Here is a 25,196-nt window from a genome sequence, read left to right as displayed (position 1 = left end):
TTCGGGATCAATCCCGACGCATAATATGACGGGATCCCGTTTGGGATTGACGGGATTGGGCGGCAGTCGTCAGCGATGTAACACACGTATTATATCGTAAAGAACCGAACTAAGCAGAGATTAATACGGCAGTATTAAACGAAGATGACTTGCCTCTTTCAATGATTGCAGAAGATTTGAATTTACGTGCTACTGCTGTACAAACTAATATGTCACTTAAAGAGGAATTAGAACAAAATTTGCGAGCATCTAAAAGTCCCTTTACACGTGTATCCACGAGCTTAGACAGATTAGAGTCTGTCATAAAAAAGGAAATGGATTTATTTGAGTGTGGAGGAACAAGGGGGAGATTTTTGCTTTTTTCATATAATTGCTTCGACACGCTGTTGCCAACCAGTGTTGAGTCGGAGAGGGCATTCTCAGCAGCTGAGTACATTGCAACGGATGTAAGATGCCGTTTAGCAGATAACACTCTTAATACCCTTTGCTTTTTAAGAAGTCACTTTCAAAATCACTAGTAATACCGACCGGTCTGGCCTAGTGGGTAGTGACCCTGCCTATGAAGCCGATGGTCCCGGGTTCAAATCCTGGTAAGGGCATGTATTCGTGTGATGAGCATGGATATTTGTTCCTGAGTCATGGGTGTTTTCTATGTATTTAAGTATTTATAAATATTTTATATTATATATATCGTTGTCTAAGTACCCTCAACACAAGCCTTATGAGCTTACTGTGGGCCTTAGTCAATTTGTGTAATAATGTCCTATACTCTCTAATTCCTTGTTGTTTTGATTCTTATTACAGTTATACTTATTGTTTTGATTACCTTTGTTAATTTCCAAGGAAAACTGATGATGATTTGGTTAATAATATTAAAGAATAAAGGTTTTTGTTTTCTGTCTATTAATACGTTATTTTAATTAACGTCACCATCACAAACATGCCGTTATTATCGTTTTAATTCATTCGAATTTTACTTTTTTTAAATCTACTCGGGATCCCGAAAATTCCGGGATCCCGCGGGATTGATATTTCTAATCCCGCGGGATCTCGAATTTGCAATCCCGAGTCGGGATTGCATTCACTAGCGCCCACGTGCACAGCCTAATCGATACGGGAATGTCTTTATCTGCGGCCAAGGTGCTCACAAATATCTAAACACGCCTATATTGTCAAAACGTTAGAGTGCGTGTTCAGATATTTTTGAGCACCTCGGCCGCTCCGATATATCTGATGGCGATTGTACTTAATGTAAAAGGTCAGATGCGGAACATTTAAACATTTGAATAGTTATCATTATCATATGCTAATAATTGTATATATCCTCGTAAAGCCCAAGATCCTACCTATAGGACTAATTCATTTCATTGAAATTTAAATCATATTCAATTGAAACAGAGATGCATTTGTTTTGTTTCGTTCAATTTTCAAATAAAACAAAATCAACTGTATTCCCTGCACTATAGGTTCAAATTTCAGTAGAAAATTATTGAATTTTGGATTTGAATGTGACAATGTGTGTACACTATGTTTTTAAGAAATTAGTGAACTTTCTTTGACAACATTACCGCATTTTTTTTATATAAACGTTAAATTATTTTTTAAGATGCCTGTCTGCCACTTAGTCTGGGTTCGACTAGAGATGTGCGAGGATGCGTAGCGAGGGATATGTTCTTTATAAACCAATAGAATCACTTCATTTAGCTATCTTAACTCTGCACAGCTCTAGAAGACAATATTCTAATGGTTCTTAAGGGATCTCACCGGGACACCATGGCGGCGCAACCAGTCGCCGCCGACAACAAATTGTATGCGATTGGTTCCGCCATGGTGTCCCGGTGAGACATGGCCCTAACAAACAGATCCCTCGCTACGCAACCTCGCACATCTCTGGTTAGAATACCAAATCCGGTATGTGCGCGATTTTAATCAAATTAAATAATACCTTATATATTTTGTTGCTAGGTTTGCCATTCTCAACGACGATAGATGACTTAGAATTTAAAAAATTTCAAGTGTGTCAACATGTTTCATATTTTTATCAAGTCCAACAAAGAGGAAATGCCTAATTTGCGTATGTTCCTAATTGTAGGGTCACATAAAGAGTTCCAATAAATGCAAAGGTCAGTTCACGGGGCGTGTTGCCAACAGTAAACAATAACGGACACACAGAATTCGGGGTAATGTATGCATGAGTCATTGCCGGGCCTGTTATCTTTATCCCGATAGGGGCGGCTTGATGCATGATGTAACCAAGTTATTTTTTTTTTTTGCATATTGTGACAACTAGTTGAAAAAGGATTGGTGAATGAACAATTAACCACTATGTTATCATTTTTAAGTTTCACGAGACTCTTGTTTGTTTTATTACTGTTTGTGTGTGTAGTGTCAAAGTAATGAAAACTGACAACAAATGTTATCAATTAGATTTTTTGGCTTAACAAATATATATGTAAATGTTACTTAGCTACCTGTATAAATTTAGTAAAATGACTATATATGCCTCTAAATTTACTATCAAACATTTAATTTGGCAGGATTCAACCCAGTGTTGTCACTCCAATCTCTTAACCTAAATATCTATACAAATTGGAAACTATATAGCAATCCTATCTTGAATATGACTCAAGATCAACTAAACCCCTTGCACATACAAAGGCAGTTTTATAACTGCCATATATTCAGTTGAATATTGTAACTAGTTAAATCGAGTTCTATTGACCTATTAAAGTTCAAATTTAAATAAATAAATTTATATGACATGCAGTAGATTAAGATTTATTTAAGCAAAACTCTTAGATATTTCCTAGTTTTGTTTGTTCTCTCCCTCATGAACCCATCCAAGTCCCACTTGTTTGTTTTGAACCCACATCCATGACTGATAAAGATAACCACCCAATTGTGTCTGGAGGCAGATGTTTAATAATAAGCACTTGGTGTTATCACTATGCTACAGTTCTAATAATTGCTTCCTGATAACAGAAGGCGGTTAAGTAAAAAGTAATTATAAATTGTATGTGCTCTTAACAACTTGAGTGATTTGTTTAAAATATTCAGAAAAGTTATAATTGATCCTACCTATACCCAATACGCAATTGTTAAGTTATGGAAAGAAAGTTGTTGACATCTACACAATGAACATACTCGTAACATGTAATTATGTAAACAATAAAAAATTTAATAGATTATCAGTATTATCACAATACATGTCATAGCTATTATATTATGTAATAGATGTCAAAAATTAAATTTATTGTATACAATGTTCTTATGAAATCTTTTCTGTTCGGCCCCAAAGATTGACTGGCAGAGAATGCCTCTTGGCATTAAGTTCGCCTTTTGTATGTTAAGTTTTTCTTTTATGCAATAAAGTTTAAATAAATAAATGTTGTACAGCATTACAAGAAATCTAATGAAAATTGGTGTTCTTTGCTATTGTTACTGTCACTTTGCAAACTTTGCATATTGTCGGGATACTGCAAACTGCAATACCGCGGAACTAACAAATGCAGAAAGGTCCTATTTCCTTGTTATTTAGAACTCTATCAACGGTATTGCACTATCCCTGACGATATGTGTTGTTTGTTTCCAAGCAAAAAGTCCCACTTTGTTACTTACGATAAGGACGTTATGACAGGTTATTTGTATAAAGATACAAGTAAATCTCATCCTTATGGTAAGCAACAAAACGGGACTTTTGATTAGACTTCGACAGATATGTGCAAACTTCATTAGCTGGGTCCACACTGAGTAGCCGTTTTGTGCGTGAGGAAATTGCCTTGCGCGTATGCTCGCTCTGTGTGGACCCGGCTAGTGATCATATGCGTGAGGCAATCAGGCGCGGATACAAGGGGGGGGCCATAGGGGCAATGGCCCCCCCCTAAAACCCTGGCTCTCACATTACTAAATTGAGTAAATTTTATTTTCTGTGCAAAAATATATGATTTTCTCAAAATGGCCCCCCCCTAAGCCAAATCTTGTATCCGCGCCTGGAGGCAATTTCCTCACGCACAAACCAACCAGTGTATACGTGTCTCAGCCGAGGTGGCACGCTCGGGCGAAGAAAACTCACGTGGTGGCTCAGTGTGGACCTGTCTATTCGATTTTTCGTTGAAAACAAAATTACGGGGAGGGGTTTACCAAATGTGACAAGGAGGGATCAATAAACATAGAAATTCATGTGACGTAATTAATGGATGACCCCTTTGACGTAAAAAAACTGTATCAAAGTCAGTCCATCTGTTGGGAGATCTATGATGCCACAGACATACATTGGAGTCAAACATATAACACCTCTCTTTTGGCGTTGGGGGTTAAAAATGTCTCCATCTAATAAGAAAATGTCTCACCTTCAACACCAGCCTTCCCCTTCAGTGCAATAACCTTGCTGGCTGGATTCATGATGGCTGAATCAGCACTGATAGGCCTCCTTATAGGATTGGTGGGGTCTGCCATGTCAATGATCACCACCTCTGCCGTCTCCCCCACTTTCTCACGAACACAGATGAACTTGTCCGACTCCATTGTGAGGGTGTTGAAAGAAATGGATGCTGGATTGATGCCAACATTTGTGAGCTGTAACAATTACATTAATTATTGTTTGACAGGCTGGTTTATTTCATAATATTGAAGTCTTAAGGGTGTGACAAGTCATGGTTTTTATACCCTGTTAAAGCTCCATTATGGCAATATTGTTTAATAATATGTCTTATCTGAATAATAATGCTTTTTGTTTGGTGGAGAAAACCAACTTATTACTTATTTATCAACTAACTGATCAGTCTATTACTCCTTTTTATAGAAAATGTTGTGAATAGTTAATAAGTAAAGGAAAACATCAGTGTTACTGTCATAATGAATGAAAAAAAAACACTGTTTTGTCAAATTGGCATTTAAAATAAAAGTGGGTAGCTTGAACTTGGGCCTATTTGATACTTACATAACTGTTAATTCGAAATATATTTTGTAAAACAATATGTGTGCATTACACATATTTTATTATCTTTTAGAGTTTATATAAAAAAAGAAACAATAAAGAATAAGAGCAGTATTCATTATCTGTATCTTGTGCAGCAGATAATATTAAATTTGGTCTTTGTCAATAACACAAATTCTGTTACTAGGATCTCCTTCAGTAAGTTTGCTTTCTTTTTATTAGATTCCTATAAGATTTGAAAACATGTGTTTTCAAGTGTAATAGTAAGATGCCAACTTGAGACTATGAATGAAGTAAGTATGTGTCAAATATGTTATCAATGAATGTGTAAAGTGAGTAAAGATTTCCAGTCAAAGTAAAAGTTGGCATAAAGAAATTTTGTAAAATTAAGGGAGTGAAAGCGCAGTATTGACCTGGCTATTAAAGTATTTTGGCAACGAATTGGAAACATATGATCCAGAGGTGAATGTGGAGCAAATCAATACCGGGCACCCACTCCCGACGGCGCGAGCAGGGGGTGGAAACTGTTAACCATAATTGCGCAATGTCACTACCAGCGACTATTGTTCCATATACGACACAATAATGCACTAAACATCCATCAGACACCCCCTGCTCGTCAACTGAATCATCTATCACCCCCGTCAAGCCGCTATAAGTATATGTTCATCGAATCGATGGGCGTACATACCTGCAGGTGCTCCTGGAACCTAATAGGCAATACTTGCGCCATGGCTGCTAGATCTTCACTCTAACTAGACCGATTTATATTACACGCGACTCTTTGAAATCGCAGTCTGAAATGATAACACAAAAAAATCTTTTCACTGCTGTCTCATCGGAAAACACTTTTGACAATCAACATGGCGTTACTTGAAAGCGAGAATGACAACGGCCGGATATCTATGGAATAATTTATGGATTTATAATGACGTAGCTATTTATTCACTCACACAATCGATTTATTTCTACATTAAGGAAAAATAGGGCTTGATAACTTCTCTAATATGTGGAGAAATTACGAAAAATTCTACAACACCCGCAGCTGCCACATATACAAATGAAATGGCAGATATCAGCGAGAAAAAGAAAGGTAGACTCGGTGATGAGTAATCGATGCATTCACAATCATGCTGTAATTAATATTTAGCTTTTTTAATAATGATTTTTCAATAACAAGCTTAATTGCGTAAAAAATAATAGTAAGAAAAGAAATTTGGTACATCTATTTTCTCTAAAGAATATTTATGATATTCTATTCTTAAAACTTCTAGCAACACTTAACAATTTAGGGATGCCTGCGTCAAAAAAATATTGTGGATAAACTCAAACATAAAAATTAATAAATCAGGGCGTGTAGTTTTTATACAAAAAAACAAAGGTTAGCCAGCTTCTCTCACAAAAAAGTAGTATTCTTGCAAAGATATTTTAGATTTCGAGTTTGATTTGCAATTTTCTAATGAATATTTTTAACTCTGCCAATGTCCTCCTGTGTGTCAAATCAGCTGTCATCTGTCAAATCGATGTTTATTTTCTATTGCTAGATTGTGTGTGCATGATTTTGCAATAAATTAATATTTCTTTGTTTCTGGTAAAGTAAACAAAAAAAATATCAAAATGGTAGGAGTTATTGTAAATACACTATAAATTATGAAATGTAATTCATAAATTATTTAACATACACGTTTTAGTTTCAGTTTGGTTTCAACATGTTTCATGAAATATCGAGGCCTTTCAACATGACCTACAGATGCTTCTCAGTGTCCATGCTGCCAGGAAACGAGAGACAGGACGTTGAGAGGGGAGGCAAAAGTTAGCAAATTCTTAACCTTTTTTGGTTACAAAGGAGTAATTTGAGATATGACTTAGCCCTCATCTAGAATAGAATGGAATATTTATTTGGCATAAAAACGTACATAAGAACAACAAAGTAAATAATGATATATACACCAAATAGGATGCCGCTCAGCATAAGCTGTGTCTGTAAGACCCGGCACTGGTTTTTAGGGCATCTATCAGTTTTTCAATCATATATTTAATTTGATTAATGTTGTTAATGTCTAGGTATTGTAGAAATTATATATCTGCTGTGTAAGAAATAGCTTAGTGTATGTAGTAGATAATAGCTTATATATCACATAATTTTTTATCAATCAGTGCAATACAGCGCCATCTGTTTTGGATGTCAAACTAAGGGGCACATTCTTTACTTAGACTTTCCCTCTCTATTACAATCAATTCTCTTTGGCAACATTATGTAATACAAAGGGTTTGATGATAATGTTGTCATACAGTACAGTACAATATATTAGGAGGGTGAATCAACTTTTTTTTTTTTTTTTTTTATGGTAGAGGAGGCAAACGAGCAGACGGATCACCTGATGGTAAGCGATTACCGCCGCCCATGGACACCTGCAACACCAGAGGGGTTGTAAGTGCGTTGCCGGCCTTTGAGATGGGAGTACGCTCTTTTCTTGAAGGTTTGAAGGTCGTATCGTTCCGGAAATACCGCAGGCGACAGTTCATTCCACAGTTTAGCTGTGCGAGGCAGAAAGTTCCTGGAAAAACGCACAGTTGAGGACTGCCAACCATCTAAGTGGTGAGGATGGAAATGTTGTCGCGTAGGGCGATGGCGAAAAGAAGCGGCAGGGATTAATCCGAACAATTCCTCGGAGCACTCCCCGTTGTACATGCGATAGAAAATGCAGAGCGAGGCCACATCTCTACGCAGCGCCAAGGAGTCAAGCCGATCCGAAATACACTGGCAGTCGACAATTCGAGTTGCTCTTTGTTGGATGCGGTCCAGAGGGAGAAGCTGGTACTGGGGTGCCCCTGCCCATAGATGAGAACAGTATTCCATGTGCGGGCGCACCTGCGCCTTATAAAGCCGTAGGCGTTGGGCCGGTGTGAAATACTTTTTTGTTTTGTTATCCTGTCCCGTTGTCCAAGGGACAACAGTGGCACAGTTTGTTTGAAGAGACGTTGTATGCCGTTCTATTAACATGCTTAGTAGGGGGCCCATTATGGACATTGGTTATAACGACCACAAAAACGCAATTTTGATACATTTAAGTACTATAAAATCAGTATTTCAATGAACTTTTGTCCCCTGGACAACTAATCGTAACCATGGCAACGAGTGACACTAAAAAGTTGATTCTCCCAGGAACATACACAAAAATAAAAAAATAATACAAGCATCACTAAAATATCAAAAGGCTAGATTATAATTCAGGATCAGGATATTCAAAAATATATATAAATTAGGAAAACAAGTCAAGAATTCAAAATGTTTCTCTTCCACATATTTATAATCATAATACAAGCACTAACCTAGAATTGTAAATGAATACTATTTTTAACATTTACATTAAATTATTAGCTAGCTTTTAGAATTGTACTCCTATTAACGCTTTCTCTGCCAGTGCAGGTTCTCTGTTCATAAGCGTTTTCGCTACATATGGTTTTTTAATCATGTTATGTGTTAAGAAATTGTCATAACCATTACATGGAAATAGCAAGAATGTGAATTGGTCGGTCCACACAGAGTGAGCATATGTGCGAGACAATTTCGTCACACACAAACCGATCGAAGCACGTCTACACTGGCCAGTTTGTGCGTTAGGAAATTGTCTCGCGCGTATGCTCGTTCTGTGTGGACCCACCTATTAAGATTCTCATTGGAATGTGTTTCCAGTAATCATGCCACCGTCAGCGCTAGAGCAGCTTACAAGGTTGAATATAGAGTACCCCATGATCTTCAAACTGACCAACAAGAAGTCCAAGAGGTCCACACACTGCGGAGTGCTGGAGTTTGTGGCTGATGAGGGGAAGGTGTACTTGCCACACTGGGTATGTTAAGGTTTTTATAGTTCCTCTCTTTTTTTCTTCATTATATTCATATTTCTTTATTGCTATCATGGCCAAAAAATACAGGTGTTACAATAAACACATTAGTAGGTACATGACACCCTGTTAGGGCACTGCAACATTTTTAAGTCTACATTTTTACATTTCTAAAAATATAATAATAATTTAAAGTTAATTAATTATAATTACATAATTTGAATAAAGAGTAATATAGCATGTCAATAGAATTGAATATACATAATTGAATTATCAGTGAAAAGTATATTAAGTAACAGTAAAATTCATAAAATAGACTCATTTAATTAATTGTTAACTGGATAATAGCATTTTGATATTAATAATCCTTTTAGTTTGTTTACAAAAAAATTCTCTACATTTTCGATTGATTTTGTTTGGCAACTTATTAGTTATTATAAATTTTTATAGCCATGACAAAGGTATTGTTAGAGTGCATTCTTAGTCTAGAGGAGGGCAGCATTAGGTTTTTATGATTTCGTAGCAAGTGCATTGTAGGTAAGTCTTCCCTTTTGTTGAACAATCATAAGTTCTTGATCTCTCGTTCGTTCTCATTCTCTATATATTGGGTTTTTGCTTAACTACTAGCTCTGCCTGTACAAAGCAATATGCAGGCCTACAATAAATTCCCTTCATTATACATTATACCTTTTGCGTTAAATGATGGTTCCTATGATAGTTCCTTCAAGTTTTTTTTGGTGCGCAGTGCCGGATTAACCCTTAAGCAAAATAAGCACTTGCTTAGGGCACCACGTCTAGGGGGGGCACCAAAATCGGAGGAAAAAAAAACGTGCAGGTTGCATCAGCATCGTAGTCGTAGTGGAGTATGTTATGTACACGAAACTTCATGATACGTGTGCAAGTACGAGTACCCATCTAATAACGAAGGGTCATAAAGGTAAGAGAGTGAGGACACGTAAGCACGTCTCCAACGTAGGCCTTCGCTTTGACCTTACGCGGAGGGCCTTGGGGCCAAAAACCAAGCTTTTGGCCAAGCTCATGGCCAAAAATCTTACCATGGCCAGCCGATTTTTTCGTAGATTACCGATATTGTAGCGAACTCTGCACTCTTGCACGCCAGATTCGTCAGCTAGGCCGAGTTGCTGCAGTGCCGCGATCCTACGACCTAATTGTCAAAATAAAGGGCCCCGCGAATTCCGTAAACCAAAAGCATCTTATCAAGTCGTGCTTTCGAGTTGAGCCAAAGGCCAAGTAGTAGGAGAACCGTGATATGTTTGTTTTGAAGCCACTCTTTTGCAGTTCGGCGTTAGGTCTTATGCGACGCTAGGCTAGTAGGCCTTATACTTTATGCAAAAGTCGATCTTCTGCCTCATTTTCACTTGCCCATAGATCCAATTCCAAGCTTTCTTCTCTCGCAGCTGGGCCTTCTGCCTTGCTCACACTTCACCACTGGTTGTATTGTATGAACAGTGAACACGCTCCGAACGTTCAGCCATTCCCACTCTGGTTTCTTCCAGCTCGACCTTTGGCCTCATTCACACGCGCTGATCGAACGCTCCGCGTCAGCCTTATAAAAAGCTAAATCTTAGACTTTGCCTTTAAAAACACTGATTTAAACTTTCACGACTTAGGTCAATCAAATTAGATAAAAAAATAGCGTGTTGAGGAACTAATTCCCAGCAAGCTGGAAATCGTTTTAATACTTTCACTTGGTCCTAAATACGTGTAATCCGAGTTTATTCAATCCCAGGAGGTGTGCGTACATTTTTATCTCAAAAATTTCTTCAAGAACGATTTGTTGTTGTTGCTAAGAGATCCTTAGGAGATATTTTTTTCCTTGGATTGCCAAACCACTCGATAGGTACACCTCCTGAAGGTACACCTCCTGGGACGGAGCAAACTCGGATTACACGCATTTAGGACCAAAGGGAAGTAGGAAAATGATTTCCAGCTTGCTGAGAATTAATTCCTTAAAACTTGTCAGAGCTAAGCCCCCACTGAAGCTCGGCCTTTGCCCTCACATGAATAAGCTTCGCAGGAAAGCTCTTGAGGTTGCAAAACCCCTGTGCAAAGCACGGCCTACGTCCTACGTCTTCGCTTACACTTGCGACATTGGTAAGATCGGCCTCCGGCCTTATGCGAAGCACGGTCTTCGAATTTGCTTACACTTGACCATTGTTTATTCCAAAGTCTGCTCCAATTATAATCAAAATACACTGTTAAAAACTATCGGGTTACTCTTGGGCAGGTGCATAAGTCATGTTACGCTACGAGAACCTTGTGAACCAAAGCAGGTTTTAATTTTAATCGCATAGTATAAAGCACACAATGATAGATAGATAATTTCGGTCATTTCGTTTAGGTCAGCTTTGATAAAGGTGACATTCATCATGGTGACTGCAGCAGTATTACTCGTACCTACTGTTGCAACATTACTGCTGCAGCACTGTCAATTTTCGTGATAAAATGATAACGGATTGAAAATTAAATTCTCAACAGTAATGCGGCAATAAAAGTCACTCAAATTACCAAGAAAATTCGATGTAATCTTGATGAGGGGGCACTATGGTCTAGAAATGCTTAGGGCATCAAAATATCTTAATCCGGCACTGTTGGTGCGGCTTATTTCAAAAATAATTGAAGAAATATGTTTTACTGTATTTTTATTACTTAAATGTTACTAATCTCCCATAAACTGTTTACAATCATTTTTTAAAATAAACTGTCATAGGAACCATCATAAAGTAGCAGGTACCAACTAGATATGGGAGGCCCAAGATCTCAAAAAATGGAAAAATCTGGAGGAGGCCTTATACCTTTTAAGAGGGGTCTGGTGATTTTCTTTATATATAAATAGGCGGGTCCACACAGAGCGAGCATACGCGCGAGGCAACTTCCTCGCGCACACTACGGCCAGTGTAGACGTGCCTCGGCTGAGGCGGCGCGTGCGTTATCCTCGCCAGAGCGTGCCGCCTCGGCTGAGGCACTCTACACTGGCCGTTTTGAGCGTGAGGAAATTTTCTCGCGCGTATGCTCGCTCTGTGTGGATCCGCCTAATTAGGTTTAATCCTAAATTAAGTTGCGTATATTTTATATTTTTGTTCTGTTACCCAGAAATAAAGACTTATTTTTATTTTATACCCAATTAAATCCCGTTTTAGTCAATTATATTTGATTTATATTAACAATAACGAATAATTGTATGTTTTATTTACAGATGATGGCCAATTTGGTAATGGAGGAGGGTACTATGCTCCAGATTGAGAGTGTGTCCCTGCCCGTTGCAACATTCTCCAAGTTCAAACCACTTTCTGAAGACTTCTTAGACATAAGCAATCCTAAAGCAGGTAAATAAAACTCAACTCCACCAGGCAGCTTCGCTCAGCAATTTCCTAGTGTAGGGGCTAGTTTAGCTAGCCCAATATAATTGGCGAGATCAAAGCCACACGACTTCGCTGGCTCGGTCACCTAGAGAGGATGGGAGAGGATCGTGCTGTGAGAAGAGCGTATGTGTAGCACCCGGGTGGAAAACGTCCGTCTGGGCGTCCCAGATACCGCTGGAGTGACGAAGTCCTAAAAGACCTGTTCGCCCTCTGAATACCCAACTGTATGTTACTGTATGTTAATAATGATGAAATTGATATATACCGTATTTTTTTACATTTAGATTTTATTTTAGAAAGTTTCTAGACTAGTATTTTTATACAATTTTGATCTTTGACGATCCTTTTGTGAAATTCTTATTATTAAGTTTACCATATCTATAATAATTCAATGTTTTTTTTTAGAACAATAATAACTGCATCAATAAATTGCTCTTATATTTAGATTAAGATGATATTTGTAAAATTTGACGATTTAAAAGTGCTTGTTGCTAGGCCTACTTGAATAAAGAATATTTTGACTTTGACTTTGACTGGCATGAAGTGGCGCAGGATAGGGCAGAGTGGCGCTCTATTGTGTCAGAGCCCAAGATCCTGTTTGGGTCACTGAGCCAGTGAAATAAGTAAGGGGCTAGTTTATGTGTGATCCCGCCAATTGAAACACTTGGTTAGAATTTAGAGTTCTGACAGCGTAAAAAGTAAAAACCAGCTCTACATTGTGTCAAACATATCAATACGCCCCGGATTTTAACAGCTTCGGTTTCCAACATACTCGTAATGCTAGATTATCCAGTACCAAACATTTACCCAGGGGTCTCCAAAACCCTTCTCAGTCCAGCTCCCGAGTCCTTTTACTTCTAGCCAACATCAAGGCCAGGTTTGCGATAACAATAGCCATAAAAGATAAAGTTTAAACCACACTAATTTAGCAGTGTGGTTTGGACATTCCCCTCACATGCTGTTCCCAATTGCCCTGACTATATAATTTCGTTTCTCAGTACTGGAGAACTGCCTACGTAACTTCTCATGCCTGACGACCGGTGACGTCATCGCCATCAAGTACAACTCCAAAGTGTACGAGCTGTGCGTGCTGGAAACAAAACCTGGAAATGCGGTCATCATCATCGAGTGCGATATGAACGTGAGTACTTCTATTGAAGGTTAGTAATTCCTATGGCAAGGGGATAAGGTATACATTGGACAGTTTAATGTGTTGCTAAGTATGCATGTAGGTTCTAGTGGTGTATATTTTATATTTTAAGTAGAAATAATGATGCTAACGCGATTTTGTATCCTAACAGGTAGAATTCGAATCTCCCGTCGGCTACAAGGAAGAGGAGCGTACAAGCCATGAGGCCCAGGGCGAGGCGGAACACGACCCCGCAGCCCTCATGCCCGAACCGAGCGGCTTCGTGCCCTTCAAGGGGGAGGGAAACAGGCTGGATGGCAAGAAGAAGAAGCTGGTCAGCGAGAGCGACTCGGAGCCGGCGACGCAAAGTCGGCAGGTCTGTACCAACATTATATCATTGTTACTAGCGATCCGCCCCGGCTTCGGACGGGTTAACAAATTATACACCTAAACCATCCTCAAGAATCACTCTATTGATAGGCGAAAACCGCATGAAAATCCGTTGAGTAGTATTGAGTTTATCGCGAACATACAGACAGATAGACGCGGAGGGGGACTTTGTTTTATAAGGTGTAGTGATAAGGCTGAGGGTCTGGAACATGATCCTGGCATCATGTTGAGCTGAGCTTCGTGTCCTTCAAGGGGGAGGGAACCAGCTGGATGGCAAGAAGAAGCTGGTCAGCGAGAGCGACTCGGAGCCCGCGGCGCGCAAAGTCAGCAGGTATGACTAGTGACATTATAAAACGTACTTGGAAATGACAGTTTATGATAAGACACCCAGGGCGAGGCTGAACAAGATCCCGCATCCCGCGGCCCTCATGCTGGTGCAGAGCTATGTACCCTTCAAGGGGGAGGGGAACCGGCTGGATGGCAAGAATAAGCTGGTCAGCGAGTGACTCGGAGCCCTCGGCGCAATGTCGGCATGCTTGTGCTATTAACATTATACAGGGGGTAACTCCAAATGGAATCGTGAGGTAAAACTCCAGGAATTATAGTTCGTTCGCGTTAAGAATGCAGTTAATCCATCATTGCCCGCCGGCCTAGCTACGCCCCCTAACCAATCAAATCGTTCCTAATTAGAAATCCTAGTTCACATTGACCATTTGAAGGCATACTTTCGAGCGCAACGGTTGTGTTCTGTCCTTTGTGTAACTGAATTAAATTTAATGATGATTAACTGCACTCTTAACGCGAACCAATTATATACATAGGTGTAGCTAAATTTTTAGGTTAGCATCAACAGAATTGACTTGTAGTAGTGTTTTAAAATTATATCTAGAGGACTTCTGAATATATCTGTCAGCCACAAGCATTGAACATTGGTTCTCAGTAACCCTCATGGAACTTCCGCCCACCTTCTCAAGAGTTCTCTAAGACTTGAGTGCCACAACGACGATAGGGATACGCGGCCGGCAACTGCGTTTCTCGCCGATATTTGTATACCTAGTGCTTTTCTCAAACTTTACTCGACAGTAGGAGAGAGACTCTATGTCATGCCTTACTCGACAGAGTAAGGCATGACATAGAGATAGTTATGAGTGTCTATTAGTTAAATTGCATAACACAGGAATCAGAGGCTCTACATGAAAATGGCTTAAAACTTCGATACAGGCTTAACACAGTACGTCAAATCAGACAGAGTCCCTGTAACTGGCTCTATCCCGCAAGGTAGTGTATCGGGTTGTTTCGTTATTCCTTATTCCAAAAATATTAGAACTACATTGCACGTCATTTGCTGATGATATTTCAATATTATTTCCCTGCACTCACCCTGAAGAAGCTGCCACAATATTAACCCAAACACGTAAAACGGAGGACTGGCTACAAGCCAACAATCTTGAACTTAACCTAAATAAAACAAAAGTCATCCAATTCAAACCTCACCAAAAACAGGACTAGCCAATTAGCCTTACTTATAATAATATTAAATTAGAATGCATCAAATCAACAACGTTATTTGGGATTGATATCAATACTAGTACCAATTGGAAGCAGCATATACAAAACCTGACGAACAGGATATCGTCATTCATTTACGCCCTAAATCACCTCAAACGCGTAACGGACATAAGGACAGCTCTCACAGCGTACTATGCATACGCTCACTCCAAAATATGCTACAGGATCGTTTTATGGGGTAATAGTACCGACATAGATAAAATATTTATACTCCAAAAACGATGCATCAGAATTCTGGCTAACATTGACGAAATGGAATCCTGTATGCCATTTATTACTAAAAATTATATACTCCCCAACTAGCAAAAGAGTCTCAGGTTGCGCACTTTATAAGACTGATGAGCTTATAGAGCTCTTATTATTGTTTTGGAACATATCATCACTCTTATATTAGTCTTAGACAAGCTAGTACCGGCTTTAGTAAGGTCAGTCTTATTACCTAGTCTTATATATGTATATAAGAGCATTTTATAATACTATTATAAACCTCTTGCTCTTACAAGAACATTTACGAAGTCTCATTGAACTTGAGAGTGCCTGGTCTTATATCCCCTTTCTCTAAGTACATTTGATTTTATATTAGACTTTATAAATGCTATTGTAAGAATGTAAGACTAATATCAACATAGTATAATACTATTATAAGCCTCTTGGTCCTACAATAACATTTACGAAGTCTTATTGAACTTGAGAGTGCCTGGTCTTATATCCCCTTTCTCTAAGTTCATTTGATTTTATATTAGACTTTATATATGCTATTGTAAGAATGTAAGACTAATATCAACATAGTATAATACTATTATAAGCCTCTTGGTCCTACAATAACATTTACGAAGTCTCATTGAACTTGAGAGTACCTAGTTTTATATCCCCATTCTCTAAGTTCATTTGATTTTATATTAGACTTTCTAAATGCTATTGTAAGAATGTAAGACTAATATCAACATAGCATAAGAACACTGTTAGTACGTACTTTTCTGATCTTATTTAAATCTATAAACAAGCATAATAAGATCAACAGCAGCACTTTAGTAAGATATTAGAGTGATATAGGATAAAGATACTTATATCACAAAAGACAAGATCAATATAAGATCGTTTGATCTTAAATCGATTTTGGGAACACTTGTAAGTATGATATTTAATTAATTTTTTTTTTGTAATTTAAAGTAAGAGTGTAATTTTAAATAGGTATGGATTACGACAACTGGAAAAAACGTTCGAGAAGTGATGGTTATCGGCGGAAAATTCAGAAGTACAAAAAAATCATAAGTAAATCAAATACATATACAGCTCCTGCCAAGACAAGGTAGTGTTGGTGAAAATATTAGTGAGGGTTCTGTAGGTTCTGCTTGCATGAAAGATGTAGAGGTTGAAGACAAAGTTTCAGTATGTGAAATTAATGATTTTAGTGAAAAAGAATCTTCGACCGATGACAAAACAGATTATGAGAAAGATTTTGCCTTAAAAAGTGAATTACAAAAATGGGCGTTAAAATTTAATATCCCTCATGCAGCAGTAAATGGATTGCTGATTATTTTAAACAGAAGACTAAATAATGTTCTACCAAAGGACGCAAGGACACTGCTTAACACAAACAAAGAGATTGTGCAAATTAATGAGTTGTCTCCTGGAATGTATTGGCATAGTAGCTTAATAACAAGACTTGTATATTGTGTTTCTTCCCAAGGCCATGTTAAATGTTTTAACATGCGGAAGTCTTTCTTCATCAAGTAATGGTCTATATCCATAAATACAACCATTTTGCATCACCAATCTTGTCACTTAAATAAAAAAAAACATTTAGTTTATTAGTATGTGTCAAGCGATCTAGTAAGGATAAACAAATGTATTTAAGGTTTTAGTAAGTAAACCAAGGAACCCTAATTAATTCAACATGGCCATATCATTTGTATTCTGAATGCAGAATTTAGTGTAAATAATCTTATAATAGTCTAATAGTGCGCTTTAATAATACACCTACAGCTATGGCTGACTATCAGTACAAATAAAGAAATAAAATAATTATAAACGGATACAAATACCATATTTGATCAGGCGCATGAAGTTTGAAGTGGAAAACAGGGTCTACTTTACAGTAAATAATATTTTCCCACGTGATTACATACCGTAAAACATAAACACACACGATGATAACGAGCACGTTATTATATTGAAACATAATTCATAAACAGTTAGATAAATACTTACACTAACATATTTATGTCACGCTGCTGCATTTAATTTCACTCGTACACTTATACTTCACAAATAGAATGTTTCAACTCTCTGTGTGATCTTACAAAAAATCTAAATAAGCTTATTAAGGCTCATAAGATTCTAACGTTGGACCAATATAAGCCTATGTAGGCTTACAAGATACTTACGTAAAAGCGATATTAGCCAAAGGTAGCTAAAATAAGTTTTGGAAAGATTACTGTAAATGCAAGCAGCATTCAATTAGACTGATATTAGAACGATATTAAAATAAATACGCTTATAATTTGTGCCCAAATCCGGGCTTATACGATGCTATAAGATCAATATAAGAGCGAAAAAATTGTAGTCTTGAGACTATTCTAAGCGTGTTTTTGCTAGTTGGGTCACCCTTACCTCTATAGATATTCTAGAGACCACTAATTTGTAAAAAAAAACGTAGTGAATTATACTCTCCTGAAACACTACCCAAAGAAACGACCGCAATTTAAATAAAGTGAAACTTCCTTTTTCTAAACTGAAATTGGTCACATCTATAAGTCTATATCTTTAGGTATTTAAAAAAAGGTAAACAAACAATTTGTACATTTTCGGGTAGTTTTAATATTTATTGGTTAAAACCAAATACAAAACCGCCTGGATCTGTCACTGAACGACCTGACTTTAAACCCATTATTTGATCATGTAATGTTTTCATCTACCCTCAACTGCCTTAAGGAGCCATTTGAGGGTAGATTTTGTTTACCTTTTTTTAAATACCTAAAGATACAGACTATAGCCCACACTACATGTCAATAAAAATATATAATCACCTCCCAAATAGCATAAGAAACGAGAATAACTAAGCCTGTTTAGCAAGAAACTAAAATCATTCCTGTTAAATAAATGCTACTATAGTATAAGATAATTATTTGAAGATACATAATATCTCTTTTGTATAGTGATACATGTGCCAATAATATGTACAATTTTAGAAAGCTTAGTGTGTTGCCTTTTGTGGAACTATGTTGCTGTGTCCTAACAGGGCGTCACATCAACAGCCTTATATTTAACAACACCTGTACCTGCTATGTGATATGCAATAAATGATTTCAATTTCAAACTTGCAATAAATAAAAAAGAATTTTTATCACACTTGCTCGAAAAAGATCTTCTTTCAAGCGGGTGTGTTGAAGGACAAAGGCCTATTTTGTTTCTGCGGAGTTATGGATTGTGAAAAAAAAGAGCTATAACTCCCTAGGGAGTTATAGCTTCTTTTTTTTTTTTTTTTAATTATGTCGCTTATTCATACAGTCAGCGTCAAATACTTTGTAGCAACCAAAGTAGCCAAATAGTTCGGTACACCATATATTTAGTATGGTGTACCGAACTATTTGGCTACTTTGACTGCTACGAAGTATTTGACGCTGACTGTACAAACCAAGTAGCATAAATGAGTTTTACTTTTTAAATACTGACGTTTATAATTTAATATTTTTGTTTATGTTTAAAATTATATAATTTGATTAATTTAACAGCCGTTTAAAATATTTTTACATAATTTTTCAATCGTGGCTGAATGCCGAATAGGTCTGTGCCTTCGATGCCTCACCTGCCAAGAAATTACAAAATGGCGGACGAATGTTTGATGTCACCGTATTTAAGAATTATTTCGCTTAAAATTTAGTATTTTCTTCGCAAGTGTGATGAAAAACATTGTAACTTCGGGGGTAAGAATATTGCAAACTGGGGTCTTTAATTCTCTCCAGCCTGCGGCTCTCGGGAATTACCACCCTCGTATGCAAAATTTCACTTACCCCCCGCGTTGCACAATGTACTATTAATCAATTTGTTTTCACCGGATACGCAGTATTTCCGGACCTAATTTGATGTAAGTAATTGTCTACATTTCATTACAAGTTTGAGAAAAAATCGTTACCATAGAAAAATCAGAAATGAGGATATTCTCACATTTTCAGAACATCTTCGTATATTTCCTAATACGTATTAAATTAGTATAAATTCGTTCCAGCCCTACGTCCGCGGCATCCCCGACTACGACTACCAGATCGGCACGATCCGGTTCATCCGCACGCGGCCGTCCAGCGCGCGCGAGGAGGCGCCCATCCAACCCTTCGAGGCCTTCAAGGGCGAGGGCTTCACGCTGCGCACTGCCAAGTCCAACTAATTACGTCTGCTCATGTTTCAACCACGAAAGGCACGCTCCGAGCGTATATTGGTTAAAACAATTGTACACGTTCGGAGCGTGCATTTCGTAGGGCTCGGGTTAACCTGTCCTCAGTACGGATATCTCCAGCCAAAAAAAAACCATAACATTTGTCAAGGCCTTGAGAAAAAAGCAACCCTCTATATAGCCGGGCCGGAGATCTCCGTCCAGTATTTTGTGCCCCATATTTGTTACGTATGGAGATCTCCGGGCCATTTTAACCCCAGTTAAAAAGCAGTTTTATTAAAATCAGCTCGGGTGCAAAAAAAATCCATCGTAACGACCCTGGGATGGCCCGCGCGGGTGGTGAGCGGGAGACAAGGGCAACAAATAATAGGCCATTGGCCGGTAATCTCCGGCCTGGGTAGATAGAGCGGTGTTTTTTTTTGACAGCTTGTAGATGACAGGTTAAGGGTAGCTAAAGGCTTTGTCACACTGCAGCGTGGCACGTGTTATGCTTTCGATCCGATCTCACGGTACAGGGCGGGGGTAATGTCTGCGCCTGGCTTAGACCCCGCTGCAGTATGACGAAGCCTCAAGGCAGGTGTTTGGATCAAGCCGCGAATAGACGCAAGGAGTTCAAGGGGGGTTTTCGCGGCGCACTGCCAATGTTTTACCTAGTACTCGTGACCTGCTATATAAAAAATCTCATACGGCGAAAAATTTGAAAATTAAGTTAACCAATATTGGTCATCAGATAGGTCTGACTTGAGCCAATTGAACCTGCTCCATCTTAGCACTCCAATTCAAGAGTGATAGAGACAGAGATACATAAACTGAGAAATTTATGACAGCCCCCAAGATAACAGAATTGGCTGCTGAATTCCTTATTCAATAAGGAACAGTGGAAATTAGAAATAATACCGTGTCGTAAGGTAGAGTAGGACCGAGCTAACTCTGACAAAGTGTGGCAACAACGGGCATCGGCTAAAGGTTGTGGCGCCATCGCGCGAAACGATGCCGCCATACCTTTGGCCTTTGATCTTTTAGATTGCGCCACTTTTTGATATTTAACAAATTTAACACATATCAGTGAAAGAATAAGGATCAAAGTCAAATGGCGTTCTTAAAGTTTTAATCATGTGTCGAAAGATGGCAGTAAACTTACTGTGGCTACAAGGTTTTCTTTGACAATCCACCTCTACTTCAAATTCTCTTTGGTAACCGTCATAATTTCATAGAAGTTTGAAATAAAACTTGCGCCATCTGGGCTATCAAAATCGCTGCCAACTTAGCTTGGTCTGACTCTAGCTCTCTTGGTGTCACGGTCACATGAATGAATTAGAGAGAACATAAGATACGCTAATAATTTTTAAAATAAAAGGCCACTACTATCATGTATGAGAACGCTATTTCTTGAGCTATCCTTTCTGGCAATATTTACCATTCCATGTTTGTATTAAATTTATTGAAAAATAATACTAATAATAGTGATAGAAATAATTTGTCAAACATGTTTTGTGGCCTCATCCTTAGTAGATTTTATACATACGCTGCTGTTGTACTGAAAGATTCTGTGAAATAAATACACGTGATCTCTACTTTGGACCAAAAGTTTTTCATTTGAAGGTGAAATATGAATCAACGTTTTTGGAGCTAAGTTCTATCAAACTTCATGTAATCATTTTATATAAATAATTAACCCCTGACGCAAAAAAGGGTGTTATACGTTCGACGCCAATGCCTGTCAGTGGCAGCGTAGCTTTCAAACGGATGGACCAATTTGACGACCAGTTTAGCCTAGAGGGTAGTGACCCTGTCTACGAAGCCGATGGTCCCGGGTTCAAATCCTGGTAAGGGCATTTATTTGTGTGATGAGCATGGATATTTGTTCCTGAGTCATGGGTGTTTTCTATGTATTTAAGTATTTATATATTATATATATCGTTGTCTAAGTACCCTCAACACAAGCCTTATTGAGCTTACTGTGGGACTTAGTCAATTTGTGTAATAATGTCCTATAATATTTATTAATTTTGATGCGGTTATTTTTGCGTAAGTTTCCTTGAGGTGGTTCTTAGCTATGTTTAATCTTTTGACCGCCACATCTGAAAGACTTGCCAAGGACGCCAACGACGGCTACAGCCGACAGTTTCGCCAATGCAATAGGGACTAACGCGGGACTCCGTAAAGTTCAATTTCGTTTAAATAATCGCGATCGCCTGCGTCCGGGGCACGGCATATTCCTTCGCCGTCTGGCGTACAAGAGGTTAATAAAAATCGATCCAGCAGTTGAAGAATGTCAGCTTTTTTCGAAATTATGTAAAGCATTTCTGGCATAAAATGAATTTTTTGACATAATGTATAGGGAGTTCCTTAAATTTATAATTTAATAGTTTGTGAATTATAAATTTAACCTATACTTCATAGATGACTTAGCACCCCTTCCACATTAAATATCCCTACATTATATTAAGAAGGTATTTACTACAATTACTAACATGTTTTTTCCTGTTTCCGATCAGGAACAATTTTAAATTTACACACAATTAGCCTGTTATAAATGATAAAATGTTACCAGGAAAATGGTTGTGGCATACAAAAATGTAGTTACAAATACATAACTTGTTTTATTGATTTCCAAGTCAAGACAAATAATACATGATAAAACTATTTAAATGAAATGAAACTTATACTAGCTTTCTGACCTTATGTTACAAATAATAATAACAAAACTAAATAATCAACATATAGTCATAGTATATTTTTAAATTATAAAACTTAGAATCGAAAACTTATACTTAAAATTCATTAATTTATTGCTCTTTATATTTTAAAACATTGTTTACATATTGGCAACTTCAGTGTGTATAATTATTAAGGTGACCATGCAAGGTCTACGGGAAGTGCTCAATTTGAAGCAAAAATGTGCATAACGGTGGTATTCCACCTCCTGTCCAATTTCTGTGCATCGCATCGCGTCTCCCTGTCACATTATGCAAAAAATTTGCTAATGAGATAACGCAAATACACATTGGACCAAGAAATAAGACAGGTGGAATACCATCCAAGCACATTCGCTAGATCTGAATGGACTTTTATTTTGTTTATCTTTACTTTGAACAAATTGAGTGTTCACTTGATAATCCTAACTTAAAAATATTTTAAAATGTTAGTGCATGTGACAAGACCAAAGTTATCCTGAAAACTGGCCTCATAGTTTATTTTATAAAATGTTTATACCAGAAGTTTCTTAACCCTCTGAAGGTCATGCTGTTTTGTGTGTCATCACTCATCATGCATCTTATTACAATGCACAAAGATTGATTTTGAGCTGTAGCCGTACGCATCAGATGGGGATCCCTTTGTTTGACATAATTATTGAAAGTCATAATGTAATGATTGTCAGATTATCATTAGCCATAATTCTGAAACCATTAACTTTTCAGGATTTCCACTAAGTTATCCTATAGCTAGGTTAGGTTAGGTTTGTTTTGGTTTGTATGGCAATCCTGAAATGTTACACATTTCTGAGAAAAACCAAATTGACTAACGAAAATGCGGACAAACAATACATTATGACTTAAAACTTTATGGGAAACAATATCCCATCAGATGACATCTTTAGTAGTCAAAGGATTAAGATTAAGATCTTGTAGTATTAAATATGTAGCTATGGATTTGCTAACATAATATACAATATAATAAAACCCTATAAAATGCCTTAAGTTAGGAATGAGTACCATCACAAAGTTTGGAAATCAAGTTACTGAATAAAATTACTTTTTATTTATAAATTCATGCCATTATTTTAAGCAGTGGTTAAACTTATGTCTGTTTAAATAAAAAGACAAAAAATCGAAGAGACAAGGGAGTATGTATACAGCAAAACCCTGTGGGTCTAAACATATTAAAGGAAGAGATCAAAGCTTAATTTAATATAAGTCTTAGATGATTAAGAAAGTAAATGGTTAGTTAAAAAAATATATTGTTAGATATTAAAATACCAAGCCTAGGTAGGCTAAAAAATGACTGGCACTGGATTCTCCCATCACAATACTTTTAAATGTTCATGTTATAAATGAGTATAAATTTTATATTTCTTTTAAAGCATAAAAACTCTCCTTGACATTTGAGCGCAGAGTCATAACTTAGTTTCAAAGTAGACAAGCTTGCTTAGGCTAACACATATTGCCAAATAATTTAGATAAAGGCAAAGTAAGAGAGGCCTGTGCTCAGCAGTGGGCAACAAATAAAAACAAGTTAAATTGGCACAGATAATTTTTGCTAAAAATAAATACTGATAACTGGTTTATAATAACACTTTCACTGTCTGGACTGCCAGAATCACTGCCAACTTATTTTGGGTTGACTCTATTACTTGAAAACAACAAAGGCAAAGAGGATGCTACCAGTTTTCAGTATTTAGTATTGACTCTAAAACAATTTAGTCCTATAGGTTATGGGTGTCACGAGTCACTATACCATAACAGGAAAAGTCTAGGAAAAGATAAAATATATAATTCTGGATTTTGCTATGCTTTTTTTCCTTTATACTTTAGGTAGCTTTCAAACTAAAAGACTACAAAATTACTGCACTTTCATACTTATCAAGCAATTGAACAGGATACTCATATGCAGTGGAACATATTCCTGGCTAACATATATTGGGCAAAAAGGCATCCCTTAGACTTTACCAAACATTATCTACATGCATTGAACCCACAGAGCTTTGCTTGTCATGTAACATAATGATGAATATAAATTAAGAATCACATCAGTCACTAAATAATCAAGTACCAAGTGCACCACAATAAGGCTTGTGCCTCACCCACATTTGAGCTTAATAGTTGAAGGGTGGGAACTAAGCTTGGGGCTGTGGCAGCCTCATCATAGTCTATACCAGTATAATCCACTTAGAAACGCTTCAAAAACTCCTCGGAGCAAATACGTGCGCGAGCGTTAACGGCCAGTTTCATCTCACTGATTTCCTTATCAATTTCTTCCATGAAATATATAACGAAATCCACTAATTTGTGCTTGAACATCTGCTCCGTGTGGAAGTTCGTGATCAGGAAGCTGATGTTGTATCCGTCGACGGGTTTTCGCCTCAAAACGATGAAGTTCTCGGCTCGCATCATCATGAAACGCATGAACTTTTTACACAATATCTTCTCGATCTCATCGGCTTGTTTGATCATAATACTCACTCTAATAGAGTTTATGGAGGACTCTATTAGCACTTTCTCGTTGGCATTACGAGATATGACGACGGGATTCAGCAAGAGTTCTTTACTCGTTCTAACCTCGACCTCGGGCTTGTTGTATCGTTCCACGACCTGCGATGAGAAATGCTCTAAGCACATCGCGGCAGTTAGTGTATGGCGTACGGCCGTTAGATATGGTTTCAGAGTCGCCGACATTGCTGTATTTTCACTAAAAATGACAGAGTACCACACCTAAGTTAAAGCTAAACTTTTATCTATAAATTCTGACAAACTGACAGCTACATTGACTCACCCCCCTTGACGAAACAGAATCGTAAAGTAAATATTTGTCAAAAATTTAACACTTTTGCAT

At 37.5% G+C, this 25,196-nt stretch overlaps 3 protein-coding genes across 4 annotated transcripts in view; 1 reads left to right on the top strand and 2 right to left on the bottom strand.

The window, feature by feature from the left end:
• The window catches only part of LOC133529125 (clathrin heavy chain), a 46,009-nt gene extending 39,975 nt beyond the window's left edge, over nucleotides 1-6,034 (bottom strand). Inside the window, exons 1-3 of the mRNA XM_061866761.1 lie at nucleotides 5,890-6,034; nucleotides 5,628-5,733; nucleotides 4,350-4,575 (exon numbers count right to left, since the gene is read on the bottom strand). Of these exons, the coding sequence (XP_061722745.1) occupies nucleotides 4,350-4,575; nucleotides 5,628-5,669 (268 nt within the window). The 5' untranslated portion in view covers nucleotides 5,670-5,733; nucleotides 5,890-6,034. The remainder of the gene's footprint in view (nucleotides 1-4,349; nucleotides 4,576-5,627; nucleotides 5,734-5,889) is intronic.
• Nucleotides 6,035-6,434: 400 nt separating this feature from the next.
• LOC133529113 (ubiquitin fusion degradation protein 1 homolog) lies at nucleotides 6,435-21,217 on the top strand. Of its 2 annotated transcripts, none has more exons than XM_061866742.1 (7): nucleotides 6,435-6,556; nucleotides 6,628-6,748; nucleotides 8,634-8,788; nucleotides 12,000-12,129; nucleotides 13,164-13,306; nucleotides 13,467-13,670; nucleotides 19,482-21,217. In XM_061866742.1, the coding sequence occupies exons 1-7, from the start codon at nucleotides 6,554-6,556 to the stop codon at nucleotides 19,635-19,637; spliced, it is 912 nt and encodes a 303-aa protein (XP_061722726.1). In that variant the 5' UTR covers nucleotides 6,435-6,553; the 3' UTR covers nucleotides 19,638-21,217. The 2 variants fall into 2 exon arrangements, with proteins under 2 accessions (XP_061722726.1, XP_061722727.1); XM_061866743.1 differs by having other exon boundaries at nucleotides 6,448-6,556; nucleotides 6,634-6,748.
• Nucleotides 21,218-22,226: 1,009 nt separating this feature from the next.
• On the bottom strand, nucleotides 22,227-25,174 carry LOC133529121 (actin-related protein 2/3 complex subunit 4). The gene has a single exon (XM_061866756.1). The coding sequence runs from the start codon at nucleotides 25,037-25,039 to the stop codon at nucleotides 24,533-24,535; it is 507 nt and encodes a 168-aa protein (XP_061722740.1). The 5' UTR covers nucleotides 25,040-25,174; the 3' UTR covers nucleotides 22,227-24,532.
• Nucleotides 25,175-25,196: the final 22 nt, after the last annotated feature.

Source organism: Cydia pomonella, chromosome 20 (genome assembly GCF_033807575.1).
Source record: "Cydia pomonella isolate Wapato2018A chromosome 20, ilCydPomo1, whole genome shotgun sequence".
Taxonomy (NCBI): Eukaryota; Metazoa; Arthropoda; class Insecta; order Lepidoptera; family Tortricidae; genus Cydia; species Cydia pomonella.
This window is presented reverse-complemented; position numbering and strand designations above follow the sequence as displayed.